This window comes from Episyrphus balteatus, chromosome 2, assembly GCF_945859705.1.
Source record: "Episyrphus balteatus chromosome 2, idEpiBalt1.1, whole genome shotgun sequence".
Classification (NCBI taxonomy): domain Eukaryota; kingdom Metazoa; phylum Arthropoda; class Insecta; order Diptera; family Syrphidae; genus Episyrphus; species Episyrphus balteatus.
Window position 1 is genome coordinate 16862854 of NC_079135.1, and position 24560 is coordinate 16887413.

Consider the following 24560-nt stretch of genomic DNA (forward strand, 5'->3'; position numbering starts at 1 on the left):
CAAGGTTCCCCTTATTACACTCATCACTCTGAGATCTGAGCAAACAACAACGTAAAAAAAATGACACAAATGATGCATATTGTTGAGACTGATTATGATTATTATATACATTTTTTTTTCACAGCTAAAACGTTTATATATAACTATCAGTTTATATAAAAATAATAATTTCCGTTTTCCTGAAACCAAAAGATTCTTTCAATAATACCAACCAGTACGGAACCCAATGATGATTATCATCTCGATGACCATCATAATAATAAAAACCTAAACACATCTTTCATTCTGCATTTTATATTGGGGTCTTTTTTTATTTTTATATATACATTTTTTTTTTTTGTAAATTCATTTGGAAACGATCGCGATAATTCGATGAGGTCGATGTCGTTCGTTTCATTCTGCCATGTGTGCTGTCGTCATTATAGTAGTCGGTTTGGTTGTCGCCTTCAAAAATGTGCGACTGCAATCGCGTATTGATCATTTTTATGGTTTTTTTGAACAGGGATGGCAATTAACTTAATTTACTTGAGCCGACTACTTTAATTGTCCAGTTTTTGAAAATAAGAAACTAACAGTAAAATCGGAATAGAAGCTCAAAATTGTAGTAATTTACTCATGAGTAGATCTAGTACTACAATTAACTTATGATACACATGATCACTCGAGGAAATAAGAATGTGTTATTGTTGTACTAGATTTATACTCACCAGTTAACCTTCACCTCAAATGGAACAGGGCTTATAATGAATAAATTCCTAACGGGAATTTGATCTGTTTGCATCACAGATCTTTTCCATAGAGCTATTACTAATCTACTTCAAATTCGTATAAGTCTATACAATAGGGCTACTCATGCAACGGTGTAAACTCTGGCCAAAACTTTTAAAATGGTAAATGTGGTAAATGAATTGTCAAACTCATACAAAATTTTGACACATTTACAACTTTATCACGTTTACCAGGTTTACACAGAGTTTACACCGTTCCATGAATACCCCTAATCCGAATACTCATTTCATTTACTCGACCAGCGCTAAATCTGAGTTATGATGAAGCAGTGTACATTTTTCAAAGGCAACAAAGTTTAAGCTTCTATTTCTATTCTATTGGGCACTTAAAAGAAACTTCCTCGACTGAGAAAGTACAAATTAAAACAGTTTTTGTTAGCTGTCATCACATTCTGACGTCAAAATGACGTGTTCAAAGTGATATGTATAACAGTTAAAGCAGGTTTTCTATTCGATAACCAATGACTCAATAAGTATGACGATTTCTTTGAAATTGATTTTGAGGGACATGTAGTAAGCGTTTGACAGATGTATGCATAAGCGCTGACACTGTTAATTAAATGCTATTCGATTTAAAATGTAAAAAAGATAATGTAGTTTTCACAGTCATTTATTTTGATTAACTTAACACCACTTAATCAGTTTCATCCCTGTTTATAAACAAACCCAACTCTACTCCACGAGGTTGTTGTAGAGAAACAAGGAAAGTTTGGTTTTGTGTCTTGTGTTGTTAAATCAACGAGAATGAGAGAAAAAAAAGTGAAAGAAAAAGAAAAAAAAAAAACAAAGTCGATCGAGTGTGTGGTTGTTTTTGTTGTTGTTGTCGTTATTTTTGTAGGTAAGTTTGAAACGGTCTTAATGTCTCTCATCTTGGGGTTTATTGGCTTAACCTGTTTTCTAGACTACTACTGGAGAATGGGTATAAAAAAAACAAAAAAGTCGACGATCGACATGCAAGCAAGCGGGGGAGCAAAACGTGGAAAAGGTGGTTTGGAGCAGGTCAAATTCGAGAGTATAGATTTATTTTATCGTTTTTATGAAGCTATAAAACTTGTACGAGTCGAGCGTGTGTAATATTATGTATGTGAACGAATAAAAAGAATGCACATGCCGTGGTTTAAAGTATTTGCGCAAAATAAATTTTATGCGCAAACAAGATGAAGAAGAATAGGTTTACGCATACTCAGTAGTTGATATACCTACTCTCCCTAAATGTGGGAGGTTTTTTTTGTTAGGCTTCAAGATCTAGTTTAATGTATTAGGTACTCGTATGTCTAATCTACATCCTTTCGAATTTTTGTCTACTTTCAAAAGCTATGTTTATAAAAGAACATGAGATTTATTTTGTCAGCATTTTATGGGTTAACTGGCGCTGAAATATATACACAGGAACTGTGTAGTACTTAAAAATTCATAAATATTATATGCCGACAGATTATACCGACGAATGTTTTATTTGGCTATCTAATTTATGGCATATTTTTTTATAATAAACAGGCCGTTTTTTGTTTGGTGCCTTTCTACTCTTAGATTGTCTTTATGAGTTAGAAAAATAAAAAAAAATATAACTTAACCAAAGCCTTTTTTTAATTTTTGTACATTACTGAGTATGATGAAATCTAGTTTTGTATACATTTGCAAAAAAAAATTGACTTTTTATGTTTCACGAAATTATTTCCGGGGAATTTGTTTTAAACAAGTAGACCGTATGCTTTTATGGATTATTTTCAGATTCAACTTGTACCTTTAGTGGTAAGGTAGTTTCAATTTTAACAAAAAAAAATAAAATTAAGTGACAGTTAACACTTGACAGTTTTTTTTTTTTTTGTTACACTATCAATTCATAGCCGAAGAGCGCTTATAGCAAGCACCGTCTTGCGACCATTTGCCAACACAAAACTGTGTTATCCGGCTCATCACTTAGTGCAGTGTTAGTAGTTAGTTATGCTAAGGGGTAGTAAGGTAGTGTACTTTTTTTCATAATTAGTGTCAATTAAGTTACCACTTAAGTGCCACTTACTCAACTGTGAAACTTTCCCTTAAGCGACAGTTTACACTCATAACCTTAGTTTAGTTATGATAAGGTAGTGCGAACCCCACATGTGGAGCCTTAAGGTGAAGCAGGAAAGTGGGATTGTTGTGATTCCATTCAAGATCATGACATTCGTCGATAAAAAGAAAGTAGCGCAGTTAGTAAGTAAATTAAGTATGTCATATCTCATATGAAAATTAAAATGTCAGTTAGACATTCAACACCTTCCTTGGGGCGGTAATGCAGTGTATATTTTTGACATAAGAAGTGTCACTTTATTATCCAATATGACCACTTCTGTGAAACTTGATTTTATTATTTATTTTATGACCTTAGAAATTAGACGTTCTCTCAAGCAAAAAATAAAAATTAAAATTCATAAATCTTATTTTAATTAAACTAATGCCTAATCAAAAAATTTTAACTATACATCTCCATTGCAGAATTCATGCGTGTGAATTAGTGTTATGTGTATAATATTCATGAGCGATTTACTCCAATTATAATGTCATTTAAGTTTTTTTTTTGTTTCGTATATCTATTCCCCAGGGTTTTGCGAATTGTATTAGCAAAGTTTGTGTTGTTTCATCCATAGTAATAATATACATAGTACATTATGTACAAATGTGCACACCTCATTACCAATCTTGTGCTCGCGTTCTTTACCTGCGCACATATTATAGGAAAATTTTTGCTTTTGAGACGTTGAAAAAAAATACCGATCAAAATGCATATACATATAAGAGAACAGTCGAACCTACATAACGCACACCTCTCTCGTATTTAATGTCAAAACACAAGAGATAGATTTCTCAAAGTTTTAATAACCCGATTCAGACGTGTAAGTTCTGACAAGAAAGTTTAAATACACTCATCAAACTTTAACTATTTGCCAGTCAACTTGATTACAAATTTTTAAATTGAGTAATTTTGTAACTTCCGGTTTGGAAGTGATAGAATGTCGATAACATAGTTCATTTTTTAACGATTAAAATGTAAGAGTGAAGTAGAAAAATAAACCTTACGAGTACAAAATGAGGCATCTATGTTTATGTTTATTTTGTCTGTTTATTTTTTCACAAAAAATTACATTTGACTTTATAAATTATTTACAACAATGACATTTGTCGGTAAACAGTTTAGGTAAATAACGAGGTGGTTTTGTAAATCGATAATACAGTTCATCCCAGAGAGTTCACGGATTGAAATTTGATGCGGTTGAGGATCGAGTAGATTCCCGGGTATTATCACTGGGGCCGAATTACGGCAATATAATATGTCTCTTTCTTCTTCTACTTATTAAATAAAAAAAGAAGTACCTAGTCAAAACGTTTACGTTTGATCGTAATAACATGCCGTTATTCGACCCCTGCACTGGTGGCCGAAAGGTTACACATTTAAAGTTTAACACTACCTTAGCTACAAAGAATCAAGTTTATACCAGAAATATATTTGTTGCAAAAGCATGACTGAGTTAAGGAGTTCAGCCTAGATTCCCGGAAAGTGAATCATTGCGTTTGGTATAATAGGTATGATAATTTTGTATAAGATGTTGTCCGTTAGCATCAAATTAGTCGACCTCTGTCGATAATATCCCAGCTTTAAATATTCATCCACATTACAGAAACCAAAAATTGTCATTGTTAGATAGGAGTGAACACCTGAACACATATTCTTTCGGTAAAAAAAACTGTCGATAACACAGTTTTACTGTTGGGTATTGTTTTAAAGGCTGAGTTCATACGTGCAACTCCTTTAAATCACTGGCCTGAAAACACTACCTTACCTGGATCAAATATAATTCTTGTACTAGGGTGATACTTTGCAGGTAGGGTAGTGTTTTTGTACCATATAAAACCTTGTGATGCAACCTTTTCTTGATGAAAAGCATCGCGAATCGAAGATTAATTTAATTTTTTTTTTATAATTCCCACCTATGAACAAAAACAGAAGGTATATCCAGGTTCTACTGTAGTTTATACAGCATTCTTCTAAACACATTTAACTACATATAAGTCGGTATAGGTACAAAAGTATAGTTTGTATTTCACTCTTCACGTTTTTATGCGGCGAAAGCTGATGCTACTGCTGCTGGTTGCTGGTTGCTGCTTATTCTACAACAACTCTGACTGACCACAACATCACCAAACACAGTGCTCCTCCGGCCAGACCAGAAGCGATTAGGGTTGTTGCTCTTTTACAAACAAAAAATACTTGTTGTATGCTAAGTTTTTTTGATAGGTATTTTTTTTTTTTATTTTTAATTTTTCCTCTAACTTTGAATTGAATACTTGAACACTTATTTGAAAAAAAAAAGAAAAATATGAAAACTGCAATTATTTTCTCTGAATTCTCTTTCTCCCTATTTTTTTTTTTTATTTCAAATTAATTTATGGATTTTTATATATTTTTCATTTTGGTTTTTTTTTTTTTTTCATTTAAATCTCACTTTGGGGCATGAAGGTCTTGTCTCGTGAGATTTTAGTAATTTTTTTTATATTTATACAGAATGTATCCGACATAAAGAACCCTACTTTCTTGTTTGTATTTGTGCGAGATACATTACGAATGCGACGACATGTTGATGTTGGGGCCAAGCCATAGCGCAGGCAACACGTGTATCTTTTATTTTTTTATTTTATTGAATGTATGATCACATTTTTTTCTGTTAGAAAAAAGTGAGTTATGCTAAACAACAACAACAAAAAAAGTTCATATATATCTTTATCCTCAGTTCCGAGTCAATGTCAATAACATCGGATTATGAGTCTTGAAGTTGAAGTAGTTTATTTTATTTTTTTTTATTTTTTATATAAATGGTCTGGTTTTTGGTATAGGCACAGGTATAAAAGATATAAAAATGGAAGAGACATCGATATCAAGTGACATTTAATATGTGAATTTTTTGTTTTCTTTTTATTTTTATTTTAATTTTTTTTTTTTTTTGGCTTCTTTCTTTTTATATAATCATATTGGTATATGTATGCGGTTTTCTTTTGTTTGGTTTCAGTTAATTGACTTCGTGTCTTCTTTTACGTTTATATTCTTTTATTTTTATTATTCACAAAGATTTTGTTGAATTGAAGAGATTAGGTATCTTTTGTAGTAGATAATTATAATTTTGTTTTATTCGTTTTTTGAATAACGTGGCTTGTTGTAAAGAAGTTAAATGGTTGTTATAGGAGTTAATACTTTTTTGGTTTCATGAGAGTTTCTCCTTTTTTCTTTGTGCAATTTTTTTTTTTTTTTTCATTGCGAAAATGAAATGTGACTCTAGTACCTTTTTGAAGTCCATATTTGAGATTGAGTCAAAATTTACTCGTCTACAGGCATAAACATTTTTATGACTTTGATTTGAGAAGATTTTTTCAAAGTCAACACTTAAGGTTCGGAAGGGTATTGTACTTTTCACGTAGGTGTGTTTCTAATATTAACCACTTAAGTGTCACATCTCATATTTATTCAATTGCTAAACTGACCCTAGCACAAGGTTTTAGAAGCCCATTAGGTAGTTTGTTCGTTCAAAAGTTAATAAATAAGTCGTAGATAGCATCGAAGTATTCTGACGTCACAGGAATCATGCGTGTTAATGTTTTCTATTTTCAAAGATATTTTTATGATGATAATTCTCGTTGAACAATGTTGTTGTTCATTAGACTTATAAAAACATTTTAAGCATTGAATATGCAAACAGAGCAGAACAATGGCTCATATGCAAAAAGAATGAGCTTTAAATCTATCTCAATTTTTAGTACATTTTCTAGAGATCTATCTCAAAAAAATGAGATGGATCTTAAGAAAATGTACTAAAAGGTGAGATAAGCTCATTTTTATTGCCAATATCTTTAAAACAAAAAAATCAAAGTAAGAGTGAGTTTAAACAATAAACACAAAAAAAGCCATTAATGGCAAAAAAATGTACTAAAAATGAAACAAGTTTACATTTTTACATCCGCAATTGCTGATTTTTCCCTGAAATTTCTACATTAAAATTTGACAGATCAAAATTTAATTTTATTTATTTGGAACATAGTGTCCGAAAAGTAATATTTTAAACGAAATATGCTGATAGGCCAACTTAAGGGCTTACAAAATCTTTGTTTTTTTTCAAAATTCGCCTGCTGAAATATGTCTTCTTTCTAAAATATGAAAAAAAAAAAAAAATCACTCAAATCAGTTAAGAATTTACGAAGCTAGAATTTTTGGATTTTGTTTTTTTTTCTCTAAATCCAGATTTGGGGGATATATACAGGGTGTCCCAAAAGTAATGGATCAAACGAAATATGCTGATAGGCCAACTTTAGGGCTCTCAGAATTTGGTAACTTGTTCATCCCAAATCCTTACGGTTTTTGATTTATTGCAGTTTTTGTGAAATTTCGAAAAATCCCGACTTTGCAACAGTATTTTGCTTCCTCCGCTCATAATTGATTTTTGTTTTTTACAATTCTTTCACTAAAACATTGCCTAATAATAAGAAATAATGAATTAATCAAAATATTTTTTATTTCATGCGCCATTTTGCTGCAAATTAATTAACAGTTGCATGTTTTATAAAAACTCAATTTCTTACTTTTATTTCAGAGCAACACCCTAAAAAAAATTTGTATGGTGTGACACTGGTTTATTATTTTGAAAACTTGCCGTGTTATTGCAGTTTCCAAAAATGTATAAAAGTTTCCAAAGTTGAAGTTAGAACTAAAGATATTACAATTTGAATGCAAAAAAACAGGGCTTTTTAGAGCAAAATAACAAAGAAAAATAAACACATTTTCTCGACTGTTGTTTGTTTATTTCTTTTTGAATAAATGCCTTGATTTTTGTTTGTTATTTTGCTCTGAAAAGCCCTGTTTTTTTGCATTCAAATTGTAATATCTTTAGTTCTAACTTCAACTTTGGAATCTTTTATACATTTTTGGAAACTGCAATAACACGGCAAGTTTTCAAAATAATAAACCAGTGTCACACCATACAAATTTTTTTTAGGGTGTTGCTCTGAAATAAAAGTAAGAAATTGAGTTTTTATAAAACATGCAACTGTTAATTAATTTGCAGCAAAATGGCGCATGAAATAAAAAATATTTTGATTAATTCATTATTTCTTATTATTAGGCAATGTTTTAGTGAAAGAATTGTAAAAAACAAAAATAAATTATGAGCGGAGGAAGCAAAATACTGTTGCAAAGTCGGGATTTTTCGAAATTTCACAAAAACTGCAATAAATCAAAAACCGTAAGGATTTGGGATGAACAAGTTACCAAATTCTGAGAGCCCTAAAGTTGGCCTATCTGCATATTTCGTTTGATCCATTACTTTTGGGACACCCTGTATGTATGTACATATCGTCAGTTCAAAGAAAAAACTCACTAATTGCTATTGTAATCGTTTGTAGTTAGTGAGTTTTTCCTTTGGACCGACGATATGTTCAATAGACCCTACAAAACGCACTAGATCCTGAAAATGAAGTATTTTTTTCGTTGATTTTTTTCATAGAGATTTATCTTTTTACACTTTGGGAAATAGTGAAATCAATTTTTTTTTGTATTTCTATTTTTAAACTTTATTTATTTAACTGAAAACTAAACAAATACAATTCAATAGGAATTTCCAAGTATCTAAATCTATGTTATCAGTCTCTATTGTCAAACTCGTAGCTATGCCGATTGCATCATCACTGGTTCCAAATGGAAACATGGTGTTTACAATAAGCATATCTTATTTTCTATTTATCATGTTGAATTGCTCTTTTTGCATTTTTAATGCATTAAAAATGAGAAGAAAAAAAAGAAGTATCATGCGGGTAAAATATAAAAATTTAAGGACTACTGATTCTATTTTAAGTCTTAAGATTTTGAATTAACGACACTAAGAAATCTGGTTCCGTAGTAGAAAAAAAAGTGAATTTACCTCTTTGTTTTTTTGCAAAACAGTTTTAGTTCTGCCTACCGGTCCCGAATGGACTTATTCAACTTTTATGTATAGTACCTAATTCTATGTATTCATGTAACTTGTTATATAAACTCTTCTATTCTTTTATAAAAAACTTGTTATTTAGGCGCACTTGCGTCCAGGAAACTGAAATGCTTACTTTCCTTACAAATCAAGTTTTATCCCTTTTGTAACTTTAAAATTACAAAAAAACATTATTTTGGCATCCGAATAACAGAGGCTTTCTATGGAAAGCGAAATAAGAAAATCCCCGGAAGTATTCCACACTCAATATATTAGAAAATTAAAACGCTAAACTGGTTTATCTTGTTAATTTTCTAACAAAAAAAATTTACATACGCAAAATGTATGTATACTCCATTTTCTAGAAAAAAACACATAGGTAATTAGAAACTTGCATGTATCAGAAAGGATGTCAATGTTTTTGGGTAGCAAAACTAATTACATATAAGCTAAGTAAAAACATACTGAGTACAAAAAATATTACATCCTTTTTCTTTCTAGAACCAAAGAAATCAAAAGGACCATACATACAAAAGCGGTTTCAATAGTTATCATAAAAATCAGGAAATTAAAAGAATGAGTTCTATTTCACAAGATTCCACGATAACCAAAAAACTTAATAGATCATAAGATCATCATCATTTTGACAAACCACCTGATTGTTATCTTATCAGAAATATTTTATCCAAAAATGTATAGTAACATTTTTTTTTGTCTTACCAAAAGTCGCTCTATTTAACCTTCTCACTATCGTACGTTTGGAAAGAACAAAGTTTAATTTGTTGATAACCTTATTTTAATGGCTATGTACATAATATTCAAAGCTTCTTCTTTATATAAAAAATATTTATCAATCAAAAACGTTGATTTAAATAAATTAATTTATTCAGCGCAAAGACCAATTTAAATCGCATACCAAAGTATGTTGTACATACCCACATATTGTGCTATTTTTAATTCAAAAAAAAAAACTTCCAAAACAATAAAAAATATATTGCAAGAAAATTTGCCACATAATTTGAATATTGCATGTCAACTCGATAATAATACCTATTCATCAAGATTTAGGTTATACTCGTCAATTGACTCCAAAAAAAAAAACACCTAAAACACGCTTCACCCATATGTACCCATGTGTTAAACTCTGCAATAAGGTAATATACATACATATATGTACATATGTATGTAAAAAAATCGATTTTGCTTTGATAATCACGTTTTTCTTTCAAATAAAACATATGAATATGAACTTTACATGTATACACATATCTACTGGGAGTACATTGTACATGTGTTATATTTTCATAATATAGCGTAAATAAAAACTAACTTCATCACTTAAAGACTGTTTTTTTTTTTTACATATTATTTAAAATTCACCTTGCGCAGACTCTTATGGTGACGACGCGTTGTTCATTTTTGTTTTTTTTTTTCTTATTTTAATCAAAAATAACAACAACAACAACCTTTAAAGAAAAAACAAGTCCTTCTTCCTGGCAATAAATTTCAATACAAAAAAAAAACAAAAAATCATTCATGTAGAAACTTTTTCATGTTTGGGGTTTCTTCCTTTCAAATAGACTTGAATATCTACAAATACGCACCAGAAAGGATTAGAACGAACAAACAGTATAGAAAACTTTTTTGCAACCCCTATTTTAAGGCACAGACATTATTATTATTTGTCAAAAAACCCTACAATTCTTCCTTTAATTACTTTCCTAAAGAATGTCTTTTCCCCTTTTCTAAAAAAAATATCGCTTTTTTTGTTTGTGTATTATTTATCGCGTAAATACATACCACGCCATTAAAAGCCGAAGGCCAATCTTTAAACGGGGTAGGTCAAAAGGATATAATATGTATATCGCACATACAAACCAGTCAGGCAGGAAGTAACAAGACATACAATGCTTTGGATGACTTTTTTGTTGTTTTATTTAGGCAGTTTAATAAGAATAACAACAACAAAATAAGTACATACATATAGCCAATTCCATGTCCACTCTGCATTGTTGTAAAGGGTGTTTCAGGGTGTTTTCTGATTCTAAACTAAGAATCAGAATATAATCCCGACCACAAAATAAGGATAAAGTTTTCATTTCGATTCAAGTTGAAAATTAAAAGACGTGCCACTGTACCCCCATGATAAAAGGAAACAGTGGAACATTTCTCCCTCTCCTATTAAAAAGAATACATTTACTCCAGTCAAGAGATTAGAGAAGTTAAGGGCCAATTAGAAGATAAAACCTTGCCACAGCGAGTACAACTTTTGAATAAAAGACAAAAAAAGGAGCTAATTTATTCTTCTCACATGAAGAGATTTATTATGTATCCTTTAGTTACTATTGATATGAATACAAAAACCAAACAACCAAACAAAACAAAAAAAACAACCTCTGGGACACCTTGTTAATATGTTGTGTCTGTGGCCAGATTGTGACAATGAAGAAGCAGTACCCAACAACGAGTCGACCAACGACGAAGACACCCCTGAGTGCGCAAACACTCAACTTTTTTCCTTTTTTTTTTAAACAACAACTACCTTAACTGCTTTCCACTTTTTTTTCTACTTTGCATTCTTTGCACACCTCACGCTCTCAGTGTGCTGAGAGCAGATGTTGAAAACTACTAATTCAAACAAGAAAAAAAAAAAACAACAAACATTATTCAAACAATAATTATATTATTTTTCAATAGCTTCCTGCTTTAATTTTGGTTTCTCTTTTCTAATTTTTGCAGGGCGTCGTTTAATCGTCGCCATAAAAATTAAATGGCTAAAATGGATGTTGACGATGTGGTCGATTTGAGTTTAGGTTCTGGAAGAGACTCTCTAACCATAACTCAAGCCACAGTAAGAGATTTGCGTGCATTGACCCAAAACGCTGGTTTAACAATAACACCCGCACCGCCACCACTTAATAATTTTGTCGAACAACAAGATGAGAATAAAGTTCAACGGAGAGTCTTACGTCCCCGTACTGAACCGAAATCATATGCCGAAGCACCTGATATAGTGCTATTGCCGGCCCGTGTCAATGGACGGGCTCAAAATGGAAATATTGATTCAGAGACTGACGATGAAGAAATGCCACCATACTATCCGATCAAAGAACTCACTCCAGCTGAGCTGAGAGAGCGTGAAAAGGGATTGCGAAAATTGCGTGAAGATCTGCGTAACGAAGAAACCAAATTGGTTTTGTTGAAAAAGCTGAAACAGTCGCAACATGTGATGAAGGAGAATTTGGTGGTGACACCAACAAATGTCTCACCAACTACGAACAATAATAATCCGCTAGCATCGATTCCGGCGGCTTTAACAAAAGGATCGTTGAGTGTGACGCCCACGAATGTAGTGCCACTTCCTGCCCATTCAAAAGGACGACCTTCTCCTGTTTTAAAGTGAGTTTTTTCATACATTATTCTATATAAGTTCTTTTTAAATATCCTATTAATTTAAAGTTTAAATTCGAATCAACTTTATAGTAATAACAATACAAGCATTAGTCGTTGTCAACCCCAATCTGGTCGATCGAATACAACTATACTTCCCCCGCCACGCTCATCTCTGCCAGGTGGAGCAACATTGACAGCTGGAAGTAGTTCATCATCTGTGCATCGGACAAGTTCAATATTGCCACGTACCGGTTCGAATCTCACCATAACACCATCAGTGACAATAACACCTACATCAGCACCACCATCGGGAATTAAACCACGCAATGTGAGTTATTGTAATGTATTCAACCAGATCGAAGGAGAATATTATTATGTTTTTCTTTTTTTGGTTATTTTTTGCAAAAAAAATTGTTATATATTTCTTTAAAGAAATTACCACCAGACTCATAATATTTCACCAAGTAAACACTAATTCATTATCAAAACAAATCATTTACATTTTGCATTTGCATAATATATATAAAACATTCTCCATCGACACTTCTTCAAGTATTAACATAAAAAGGTACAATTGATGTTTTTGTTGGAAATTTAAATTTTGTTCATTTTGGAATGATGTTAAATAATGAAAGGGATCTTCTGAGTATGTTGGGATGCTTATGCCAAGTAATTACCTGCACATTAAGTTTATATGAACTTGTTCAAAGCAGGCATTAGGTTTATAGCTTTTGATTTTTAGTGTTAACGACAAAGCTATTGGAAATGAAATATCCCTGCAACAAAAGTTTTTTTTCCATATTCCGATGGTAAAACTTGCTGCGTGCCTTCAACACTGCAAATAATTCGTAGCAACATTTTTTTACGCTAAAACTTCATACTTCTGTATGCATTAAAATTAGTACTAAGAAATATACTTAATAGCGTATTTCCGTAACATCCGGAACTGACCGAACTACTTCCGAGTTATTCCAAAAATGTTTCGTTTTGCACTAGTGACAGTTCTAATTCTTAAAATGAGATTTAATCAATTCCGAATTTTTAAGACGAAAAACAAAATTAGGATTGATTGAATCAAACTGCATGAAATGTGTTGCATTAAGAGATGTGAAATACATCTCCGGAAAACACTGATAATGAAAAGCGGTAGTGAATTGCTGTTCTCAAAAGACATGTTAGTTTTGCCTCGTTTCTTTTTTGGTTTATTAAATAGGTAGGTACTACTTGTGAAGAAAAATATGAAATGGCAGCTTAGAAAAACTTTTTTCTGCATCTCCAGTAATGGTTCAACAAAGTCAGAGATTAGAACACCAAAATAAGTTTTCAACCATCAAATCAAATCTTCAAATTTTGAGGTTTTTTTTTTCGTCTATCCTTTTGATCTCCTGTCGAGTGGATAGAAAACGATATTTGTCCAGTCTGTCCTTAAAAAAAGCAAATCTTTCTCACCCTCCAACTATCTTCCGATTACACCCACATCCCATCTTTCCAATGTCATAGAAGCGCTAATTAATTTAAAAAAACGGAAGCTTATTAATGATCGGCAGTACGGCTTTCGTAGCAATAGGTCCACTGGGGAATTGATGTGTCTGAGATAAACCATCGATTCTCCAGTGGACCTATTGTTACGAAAACCGAATCAGTCGAAATAATCTTTAGATCTTTTTGGAGAAGGTAACATTATTGCGCTTGATATTTTAAAAGCATTTGATAGAGTTTGGAATCAAGCTCTCTTATGCCACTATCCATGAGTGGTACTCGCATCGAGGAAACTGAGCAGCTTTTGATTCTAGGTACATATGTCCATACATATTACAGATAAAATCTCATCTCTCGCCGTAATGAAGCATGCCTGTCCGTATTTCATAGGTATTTTTTTTTTTTTAATGATCAAATGAAATAGCTTGCTGGATTCCTCGCATGAAACAATTCAACCGTAATACTCGTAGGTACTTCAAGGAATGCCCATCAGTTTACACTTGAGATCAAATTCGGGCGTATCGTAGAGTACAGAGATTCTTTCTTTATTCGTACTACGAGAATTTGAAATGCATCCATCTATTAACCCTCTGTTGGCACATGGGTGCGAATTTGGCAGGACAAAAGTAAAAAAAAATACGAAAAAGTTGTCACAAAAAAGTCTCTTTAAAAGGGTGAAAATATTTTTTTTCGGAATTGTGAATACAATATTCGAATTCCTCGGAATATTCTACATCAATTTCATACTTGATTCTCTATAAAATATTGTGACCGAAAAAAGTTCTAGCGACATGAAAAAGTATAAACCAAATTCGCACCCGTGTGCCTATCACGTCACAAAAAAGAGGTGTGCCTACAGAGGGTTAAAAAATATCACTGACAAAATTCTTATATCTATGCTTTAAGAGCACAAAACTAATATGTTGATTTTCGTTTTGTTACATAAATCATCATTTTAAATAGTAGAAAAATATTACTAGCAAATTACTTGAACAGTAAATTTTATCTACAATGAAATACGAGTAGAGTAGCTCGACTTTGAAAAAATTAATAAATGAGTTAGCTTATGAGGCCATTAAATCTAAAATAGAACTCCATATGAAAATTTTACAATAACAGACTTAAACTCTTATTATTTTATAGAATTTAAGCAAACAAATTGGTTGTAAACGCCACCCAACAATGCGAATCTAAACAACATGCTAAATGAAAACCTCTGATAAAAATAAATTAATAACACACCTTCGTCGATCTGTGAACTTATAAACAAAAAAGTAAAAGTGCAACATCGCAATACCCTAAATTCAATTAAAACGAAAAAAAAAACGCTCTTTCGTAAAAAAAATCTACAATTACAAACAAAAGCAAGCTGATCCCAGCTAGCGGCTTAAACAAATTGCTGTGTCAACAAATGACTGGATATGTTGACAAACAAAATGTATTGAGTAACCAGATCTTTTTTTCCAACAGACTTGAACTTCGCATTTATATTTCTCAAAAGTCAAATTAGAATTTAACAACATTTCATAGCTTGTTTAACATTATTTTTAACTTGACTCACAAGTACCTACCCCATTCCAAAAAGTAATAAAAACAATTTTTGATTTATTTATTTATTTATTACAACATCATTCATAACACTTACACGATTTACAATCCAACATAACATCAATAAAATAAATACATGAGATATACCTACATTACATCTACTAAGTTGCTATAATTCATTCATGCATCATTACTTCATCAATCTCTCTCTTGCATTGTTTCTTTCTAAATCAATTTTATATCAAAAAATATACGCAAGCAGCTAAGTATTTCGGATAATTCAAAGGTATCTGGATCTATAAGCAATTCTGTGTCCATTACCCCCGCCCCACCACTGCTTTCGCAACAGCAGCAGCAGCCGCCGCATCAACAGCAGCAACAACAACAACAGCAACAGCAGCATAATGAGTTAAAGGTAATTTGATGCAGATCAAATTTTATGCTTAGTTTGTACTTTATTTTATTTGAATTTTGTAATTTATATTTTATTTCAATTAAATTTGATTTCATTTCATTTAGAGTGACCGCTCATCGACGAGAGAAGAAGTTCAAAGTCCCGCTCAAAGACAGGCAGCCGCCAAATTAGCATTAAGAAAACAGTTGGAAAAAACTCTGCTTCAAGTATGTAGTCGTTGTTATTACTTGATATATTTTTAAGAGGGAACGGGTCTTTTTTGTATTCTAAAACTCTGTATGGACATAATTCTATATTCCATTATTCTACTCTTCTATTATTCTGTATTTCAAAATGCTCTTAATCCAAAATTATTTTTTTTTTTAATTCTGTAAATTTTTAATTCTGCTTTTTGAAATTCTGTAATTCCAAACCTTTTTGTCAGTTGAATAATTTGTATTAACAGAATTTTAGAGTACAGAATTTTGAATTTACAAAATTTTAAAATACAGAATTTTGAATTTACAGAATTTTGGAGTACAGAATTTTGAAATCCGAATTTTGACACATACAGAATTTTGACCCCAACCCATTTTTTTAGAATTGAAAAATTATTATATTGAATTTTATTTTTTTGTTTAGATACCACCACCAAAACCTCCACCACCAGAAATGCATTTCATACCGAATCCCAGCAATACGGAATTCGTATATCTTCTGGGCTTAGAGACCGTGGTTGATTATCTTATGACAAAGGATAAAAAGCCAACGACTGTACTTCCGCCATTTAGATGTGCGCAGTGTAAGATTGACTTCACCCCCGTTTGGAAATGGGAGAAGCAAGGTAGTTAAACTTTTAAGTTATGTTCTTTATAAGATTTCTTGTAAATTTGTTTTTATTTGCATATTTTTAGGTAATAAGGATCCTAAAGTCATTTGTGAACAATGTGTGACGACAAATGTGAAGAAGGCTCTCAAGGCAGAGCATACAAACCGACTGAAACAGGCTTTTGTTAAAGCTTTGCAACAAGTATGTTTTACATTATGTGGTTTTTCCCTACTTTTCAGATACTAATGATTGTTTTTTTTTTTATAGGAACAAGAAATTGAACAAAGGCTCGCCACACAAAGTAGTCCATCGCCAGTAGATTCTCATGCATCGCATTCATCGACGCCAGTTCCGCCCCCATCATCGATGATTATGATACCGACTAAATGTCAAACCCCAACACCGACTCCCACGCCAACGCCGCGACCAACACCACCACCACCAAGTAGTCAGCCGACACCTCCACCGCCGCCACCAACAACACCGCGATCGTCGCGGCAGCAGCAGCAGCATTACGATCTAAGTCCAAGTACTCCATCGCCGAGTCCGATGTCAGTGGCAGCAGCGGCTGCTGCTGCCGCAGCTGCGGCGTCAGTTTCTGCTCAACAACTGCAACAACAACAGCTGCAACATCAACAACAATTGCAACAACAACAGCAGCAATTACAACAACAACAACAGGCGTTGCAACAGCAAGCTCTTCAGCACCAACAACAGCAACAAAGAGAACAGCAACTTCAACAAAGAGAGCAACAACTACAAAGAGAGCAGCAACAACAACAGCAAAGGGAACAGCAGCGTGAACAGCAGAGAGAACAACAAAGAGAGCAGCAAAGAGAGCAGCAGCGAGAACAGCAAAGAGAGCAACAAAGAGAACAACAAAGAGAGCAACAAAGAGAACAGCAACGAGAACAGCAAAGGGAGCAACAGAGAGAACAGCAGCAACAGCAATTGCAGCAGCAGCAAAGAGAACAGCAAGCACAACAACAACATCAACAACAGCAGCAACAACAACAGCAGCAGCAACAACAATTTTCGCCGACAGCGGCAGCAGCAGCAGCAGCCGCTGCAGCAGCACAACTTAATGCACTCGGCAGCTTACCGGGACTAAATAATTTGGCCGGCCTAGGCAATTTAGCTAATCTTGGCAATTTAGGCAATTTGGGTAATTTAGCCAATCTTGGAAGTTTAGGTAATAATTCACCTGCTGCAACAGCCGCTGCAATGCAAGCATTCCAACAGCAGCTATTTAGAGGTAATGCTTTCATAAACAATCAAAATTTAGAATTACATAAATCAACTGACACTTATTTATTTTGTTACAGCTTTGGCAGGCTCCAACCCACAACATATGATGCAGTTTACACCTTTGCTCTACTCATATCATATGGCTATTGCACAAGCTCAAGCAGCTGGTAAGTTTTATTTTAAATTCAATTTTAACATAAAGATCACAATGACAAGGCTTTTGGTATGATACATTGCAAGTTATCAAAAACATGGGAGGAATTGAACAGTAAAATCAATTCGCGTTGATTTTAAACAGCATTATTATATTCATTAGCTTTGTTGGCAGTTTCACATGAACCAGGTTTTTCGCCTATTCTGAAATGCGGCAAAAAGTTACAAATTCTTAAAATTTTTCGGGTGAAAGCAATTTGTCCCACTTAATTTCTGAAGAAGATAAAAAACCACTTTAGTGGTTTCAATCTCGGGCTACCGAACTGTAAATACTCCTTGCCTAAAACACAGCGACTTTTTATTGTTCCCATTGTGATGCCTCCAGTGTAGAAAAATCGATCTATCACCTATGATAAACGCTTGGTCTTTGAATCAAAGGAGTGGTCTTCTTTGTCGTTTCTGGGTTATGAAAATCGACGATTTTCTTAGGTTGAGCATATTTGTCGTTCACTCGATGTGACTAACTCAAGTCTGCGTGTTGGATATGAGTCGTAGTTCTTGCAAGACATGAATTAGCTTTTTTTCTTTAACAAATGTCCCAGTCATCGAGTAATTTTCTTTCTCCCATACTTGGTGTGCTTGAGACTTACCGAGATCATCACCTCTTAACCAGTAGTATTATTTAACTTTCTATTGTAGCTTTAACTCTTCTATGCTGAACCACGAGGTTGTTTATTGATTGACTCCCTAACTCCTTCTCCACATAATTTCTTTAATCAGTTACTGAAAATTTGCAATGAATAAGTTTACCTGTTCTTTGGTGCTTAACTAGGATTACACGGTCAATGAAATCGGTCAACGTATTGACCCTCTGACGTAGAAGTGACGGCAGAACGGCACAACCTTTAATCTGCCATCTATTGTTTCTTTCGTTCTACACTCTCATTTCACTAAATCAAGTCCAATTAGACTAGACCCTTACTCGACGGTTACGAAGGTAGAATAACCAAAAATTATGTTTCACTAGGTGCCACCACGCCATGTTGATACTGGTCAGTAACCAACATACAACCGTTCCAAAACGTTTCATGATATAATTTATTATAGGAATTTTGTAGTGACCTCTTCAAATAGTTTCATGATATTTTAATTTCGTCCTAAAATATATTTATTGTTGCCTTTCTTACTAATTTTATCCTTTGAATTTTATTCTTCCAGCTTTCAATAACAAGAAAAATGTCTCCTCCAGTAAGAATGCACCTAGTTTAGCAGATATACAACGTGCAGCTGAAATGCAACGACAGTATTTACTCGAAATGATCCCACCCCAAGCGCCGGGACCGAGTAATAGTCGTCAGAATAACTGGAAGACTTAAAAATACCAAGTTTGTTCAAAACAAAAAAAAATCGACAGTTAGAATACAGCATAAAACATCCATAAAATCAAATAAAATAAAACATGCCCCACATCCTCCAAATCAAATTTAAAAAAATGGACAAGAAATACAGCGGGAAACTGTTTTCAAAAAATAATAAAACAAAAAACAATAATTGCAAACAAAACAACAAAAAAGCAATTTATTTAAATTTAAAAACATAATAAACTTTTTTATAATTTCACAAAAAAAAAAAAAAAAAATTATGTTTCCAATTTGCTTGATTAAATTAAATTTTGCATTAATCAGAAACATTAATATTATGTTAGTTATAGCTCAATTCAGATGCAAAACAAAACAAAAAAAAAATATCTATAAATACACAAAAAAAAAACAAAAAACAAAAAAAAATGCAAGTGAACATTAAGTTTTCTAAGTAATGTAATTATTATATTAAATATATATATATTGATAGAATTTTATATTTATATGTAAATGTATTGATGTATGAATGAATTCAATTTTTTTTGTTTGTTTGATTGATTTTTTTTTTAAATAACAAACAAAAAAAAAGCAAAACAAAAGAAACAAAATGCTGCAACATGCAAAATCTAAGTATAAACTTATTTTATAAATACATATAATTTTAGAAAATAAACTTTCACTGTAATTATTATTATTAGTATACCTTAATTCTTTTTTTTTTAATTAAATTTAATTTATTTAAACAAAAAAATAAAATCGTAAAGAAAAGCACACACACAAACACACTCATAACCCGACAAAACAAATAAAAACTACTGATATAAAAAAAAATAGATTTTAAACAAAAAAATATAAATCAAAAACAATAAAATAAAAAAAAAAAACTGCAATTTTTACAGGCTTATATTACAAAACAAAAAACAATTATAAACTAAAAAACAAACATCTTAGTTAATATTAGTTATGTTTTTTCATTACAATGTAATTGTTATTTCTTTTTATGTAAATTATTACAATTTATTATTAAAATAAAAAAAAAATAAAACTTAGTACGATAAATAATTTTCCAAAAAAAAAAAAATTAAAATAAAATAAAAATAAAAATGTTTTGCTTCTTGATCGTACAAATTAATTTTTAATTCGTTTAATTAACAATAGATAAATATTTTATTTTTAATTTAAAATAGCGATATATTAATTTAAACAAAATGAATTTCTACCAGATTAAACAACAACAACAACAAAAAAAGAAATACATAAATCCTAATAGAAATTTTTTTCACATAGAAAATATAGTACCCAAGACATACAAAAAAAATATTCAATCAAATTATTACAAACCTTAAAAATAAAATAAAACAATTAAATAAAACAAAAACATTTCTACAATCAACAAAATGGATACCACCATTTTTTTTCTCCTTAACATTTAATACAAACAAAAAAAAATTAAATCAAAATATTATTAAAAATGTACTTTAGTTTGTTTTGTTGTTGTCAGGGATATATAAAAAAAGATGATCGATGCCTTAGTTTTGTTTTATTGTATGTATTTTTTTTTATTTCGTTAACTGCCTGTTTTGTTAAACTAATTATATATGAAAAAATTAAAATTAACTTTATTTTCAAATTTTGTTTTTCATATATACGTAAATATAATAATTATTGTATGCCATTGGCAAAAGAAAATTGAGGAAAGAAATTTTTTTATATGTTTTATTATTTTCGTTTATTCTAATTTTAGTTTTAGTGTAGTAGATCTTTTTAAAACTTGTAAATAAGAAATACCGGTGTTTTAAAATAATAAATATTAAAAAAAAAAATATTAAAATTTTTTGTTTGATTTTATTTTGTATTGGCTTGATTATGCTTGGATTTATAAGAAAAAAGATAACCATATACTTGCCGACGGATGGCAAACAATTATTCGATTCACGCAATACAAATAACGCTTATTCTTTTCAGGAAATGATACCCTATTATTTAAACGGTCAGAGGATAAGAACATATTATTTTTTTTTTTCTTGAGAAGTTTTTTATAAAAACTTGATTTATGTTCAGAAATAAAAAAAAAGATATTTTAATCAAATGCAGAAATATTTTCTTTTTTTAATTAAATTGACTAGTTACACTAATACATGAATGGCAAAAGAAAAAAAATATGAACGTTGTTTAATGTGTCAATTATTATAAATACATAGCAAATAGATTGAATGATAAAGAAAAGAAATAATGAGAAAAAGAATTACATATTCAAAAATATAAAACAGTTTTTAATTTAGTTTACTGGTTTTTCATCATTATGTCCATCATAAATAAATTGGAAATCAAATTCATAAACATAACTCAACAAAATATGACTAATATAATAGTGTTCTCGTTTAAATCAAGAATTCAACTTTAAACTTATCGTTATCTTTGCTTATATTTTTAGTATAATTTTAGTAACTGACATTTAAAAAAGAAAGTACGACTGAATAGATCCAAATCGATTTGTAATCAATTTTGTTTATTGAAATGAAATTCCATATTTAACTTTTCGTTCGTAGCTTCGACCTTTCAAAACTGATTTATGGACTTTATCGATCATTGTTGCAATAACAAAAAAGGAATTCAAATCGGAAAGAAATTATCAGCCTTCTTACCGAAATCTCTTTTACTAAAATGGTAAAAAAACGACTCGCTCTAGAACTAGGAATTGATGATTGATTGAATTAAAAAACAGTTTGTTTTTTTCTCAAAGTAACAAAAGTATTTCGGGAGGACAAATTTCTACGTGAAACTCAGGAAAAAGCTGATTGTGAAATCAGCTATGCTCAAAAAATACTCCTAATTAAGAACTATTTTTCAAGTTGGAAAGTGATCAGACATATATAGCTGAAAAAAAACTTCCCGTTTATGCAATTTAGTCCCTTATGTATTTCGAAAAGAGTATTAAACGTTCGACTTAAAGCAATTAGTTACATTGTTAGTTTCACGTGAAAACGATTCCACCCGGAAAAATTGAATTTCACTTTTCACGAATTGTGAGTTACGGATGAAAAGTTGTTCACTTTCGGGTGAAAAAATGTTCACATGAACCTCACGTTAGGGCTAAATTATTTAAAAAATCCGTGCAGCAGAAAAATTTCGGTTAAAAATTTAGATGGTTAATTTCCAAAACGAATGAATAGCTTTAAAGATTCCGCGATAAAAGAAAAAATTTCGAATGAAAAGATTTCACAATTTGGTCAAATTTGTGATAAAAAAAATTTAAAGATTTCCACATAAAAATACATATTTAAAGTGGTTTCAGAACACTAGTCCACATCGGGAATCTCCAGGTGAATTTCATTTCACTGGAAATATTTATTTCTCATGGAATTTTGTATCCTTTCGAACAAGGCATAAAAAAAGAAGCATTCTCATGAAATCACAGTCATATTCTTTGGGGGTCAATTCGGCTAAAAGCCTGGGGTAAGACAAATAAGAAAATTACCCCCCTAAATTTTAAACTTGAAATGAAAATTTTCAGCTCATTCAAATGAATTAAAAAGAAAATCAATTTTCCTTTTTTTATTTTGAAATTTGTGTACCTACAATTTAAACTTTTACAACTACAATTTGATTTCAAAAACCCAAAACTCAGTCGTGCATTTTATTGCATTAATTTATAGATACTGTTCTGTAAGAAATATTTAAACGAATCTTTAATTGCAAATTATAAATTAAAAATTTCCACAAATTTTGTGTAATATTGAATTTCTTTCACCACGCAATAGTTGTCATGTTAATAATATAAAAACAAAAACTTAAGTTCGTCATACCTAAAAATTAATCAATCACATAAAATGTACATGAATTACACATGTTTCAAAAAAAAAAAAAAATAAATACAAAAAATATAAAATACTAAAAACTTTTTAGAATTTAGAACATATTTAAAACAAAAAAAATCACCACGTAGCACCTAAGTAATATCGTAATTCATTAAGCCGCATATTAAATTCAAAATATGCCGAAATTCAAAACTAAATGAAAAAAAAAAATTCTTAATTTTAATTAAATTATTTAAAATAAGTTTAAATGTAAATTCTTAAATTAGAAGCTTATTTCATAAATTAAGAAATACAAAATTTATACAAAAAAGAGCAAAACAAAACAAACAAAAAAATAAATTAAAATAAAACGAAAAAGCATCGAAATGTAAATAAAACTATTTTGTATTTTGACTGAGACGAATATTTTGAAACAAAATTAAAAACCAAAAAAAAAAAACAACAAACAAAATCAAGTCGCAAAATATATTTTTAATTTTTTGTTTCAAACCTTAAACTAAAATTGTAAGAAAAATTAAAACAAAAATTAACATGCATATATTTTAATTTAAAATTTTTAGGCCCTATAACGGAAACATATTTTTGGATATAAAATTAAATATTAAAATTAAAATTCAGGAATGTTGGTTGAGTAAAAAAAAGTAAGAAAGAAAAGAATCAATCTGCGGAAACGATGGAAAATTTTGTGATCATGTAATTTAGGCAAAAAAAAAGATAAAAAAATAACTAGAAATTGAAACTGTTTGCAATAACTTAAAAAAAAAGAAAGAATAATAATTAAATAACAATTTGTCATTTATATTATTGTATAAGTTCTGTTATTCATTTATGATTTTTAATTTATATATGATAAATAGAACAATTTATGTTAAACATAATTGCATTTTATAAGTTTTAAGATCTCTCATTAAATACACAAATAGAGTTATTAGTATCAGCATTAAATTTATATTAATGTTTAACTATAACAATAAATATTAAAAAAAAAAAACATAAATCAAATAGTAAAACAACTAAAAACATCTCTGTGTGCTATTTTAAATTAAATGTAGATGTTATTGTGCATCGTCAACGTAAATTAATAAAACAAAAAAACAAAATAAAACAAAAAATGAAGTGAATGGATATTTAAAAAGAAAAATAATTAAACAATTTTTAATTTAATTCATGTAGTTGTAACTACATTGTTTTATTTATTGCTATAAGATTATTTTCTAGGACCTTTTTGTAAGTATTTAAGGCAAGAAAAAATGCACAGTCATTTCTCATTTTCAAAATTTTGTCGGATTGTAGATCCGATCTTTTTCGAAACACCTATGAATTCGCAAAATGTTTTCGGATACGGAATTCGGAGCAGCTAAAATTGGAAAACGGGAGAAAATAGAGTTCGAATGGAAATCAGAACAGCGGTATTAAATTAAGCGGAAACCCACATAGGTAATTGAAAATACATATCTTCTTATTTGTATAATAATAAGAAGATTTTCAACTTAAATTAACTGGATTTCCGCTTTATTTAAGACGATATTCATTTTGGCAAAGAACCATGCAGAGATCCGCTTAGTCC

The 24560-nt window shown here is 30.6% G+C and overlaps 1 protein-coding gene across 3 annotated transcripts in view; it reads left to right on the plus strand.

Moving 5' to 3' along the window:
• Positions 1-23764, plus strand: part of LOC129912632 (transcription factor dcp-66) — a 59586-nt gene extending 35822 nt beyond the window's left edge. The window contains exons 3-11 of one of the 3 annotated variants that reach the window (XM_055990962.1): positions 11510-12169; positions 12230-12491; positions 15453-15605; positions 15710-15811; positions 16227-16428; positions 16499-16614; positions 16681-17668; positions 17739-17828; positions 19033-23764. In XM_055990962.1, coding sequence (XP_055846937.1) covers positions 11541-12169; positions 12230-12491; positions 15453-15605; positions 15710-15811; positions 16227-16428; positions 16499-16614; positions 16681-17668; positions 17739-17828; positions 19033-19190 — 2700 coding nt within the window. In that variant the 5' untranslated portion in view covers positions 11510-11540 and the 3' untranslated portion in view covers positions 19191-23764. The remainder of the gene's footprint in view (positions 1-11509; positions 12170-12229; positions 12492-15452; positions 15606-15709; positions 15812-16226; positions 16429-16498; positions 16615-16680; positions 17669-17738; positions 17829-19032) is intronic. The other 2 variants (XM_055990963.1, XM_055990965.1) reach the window with 2 other exon arrangements.
• Positions 23765-24560: the final 796 nt, after the last annotated feature.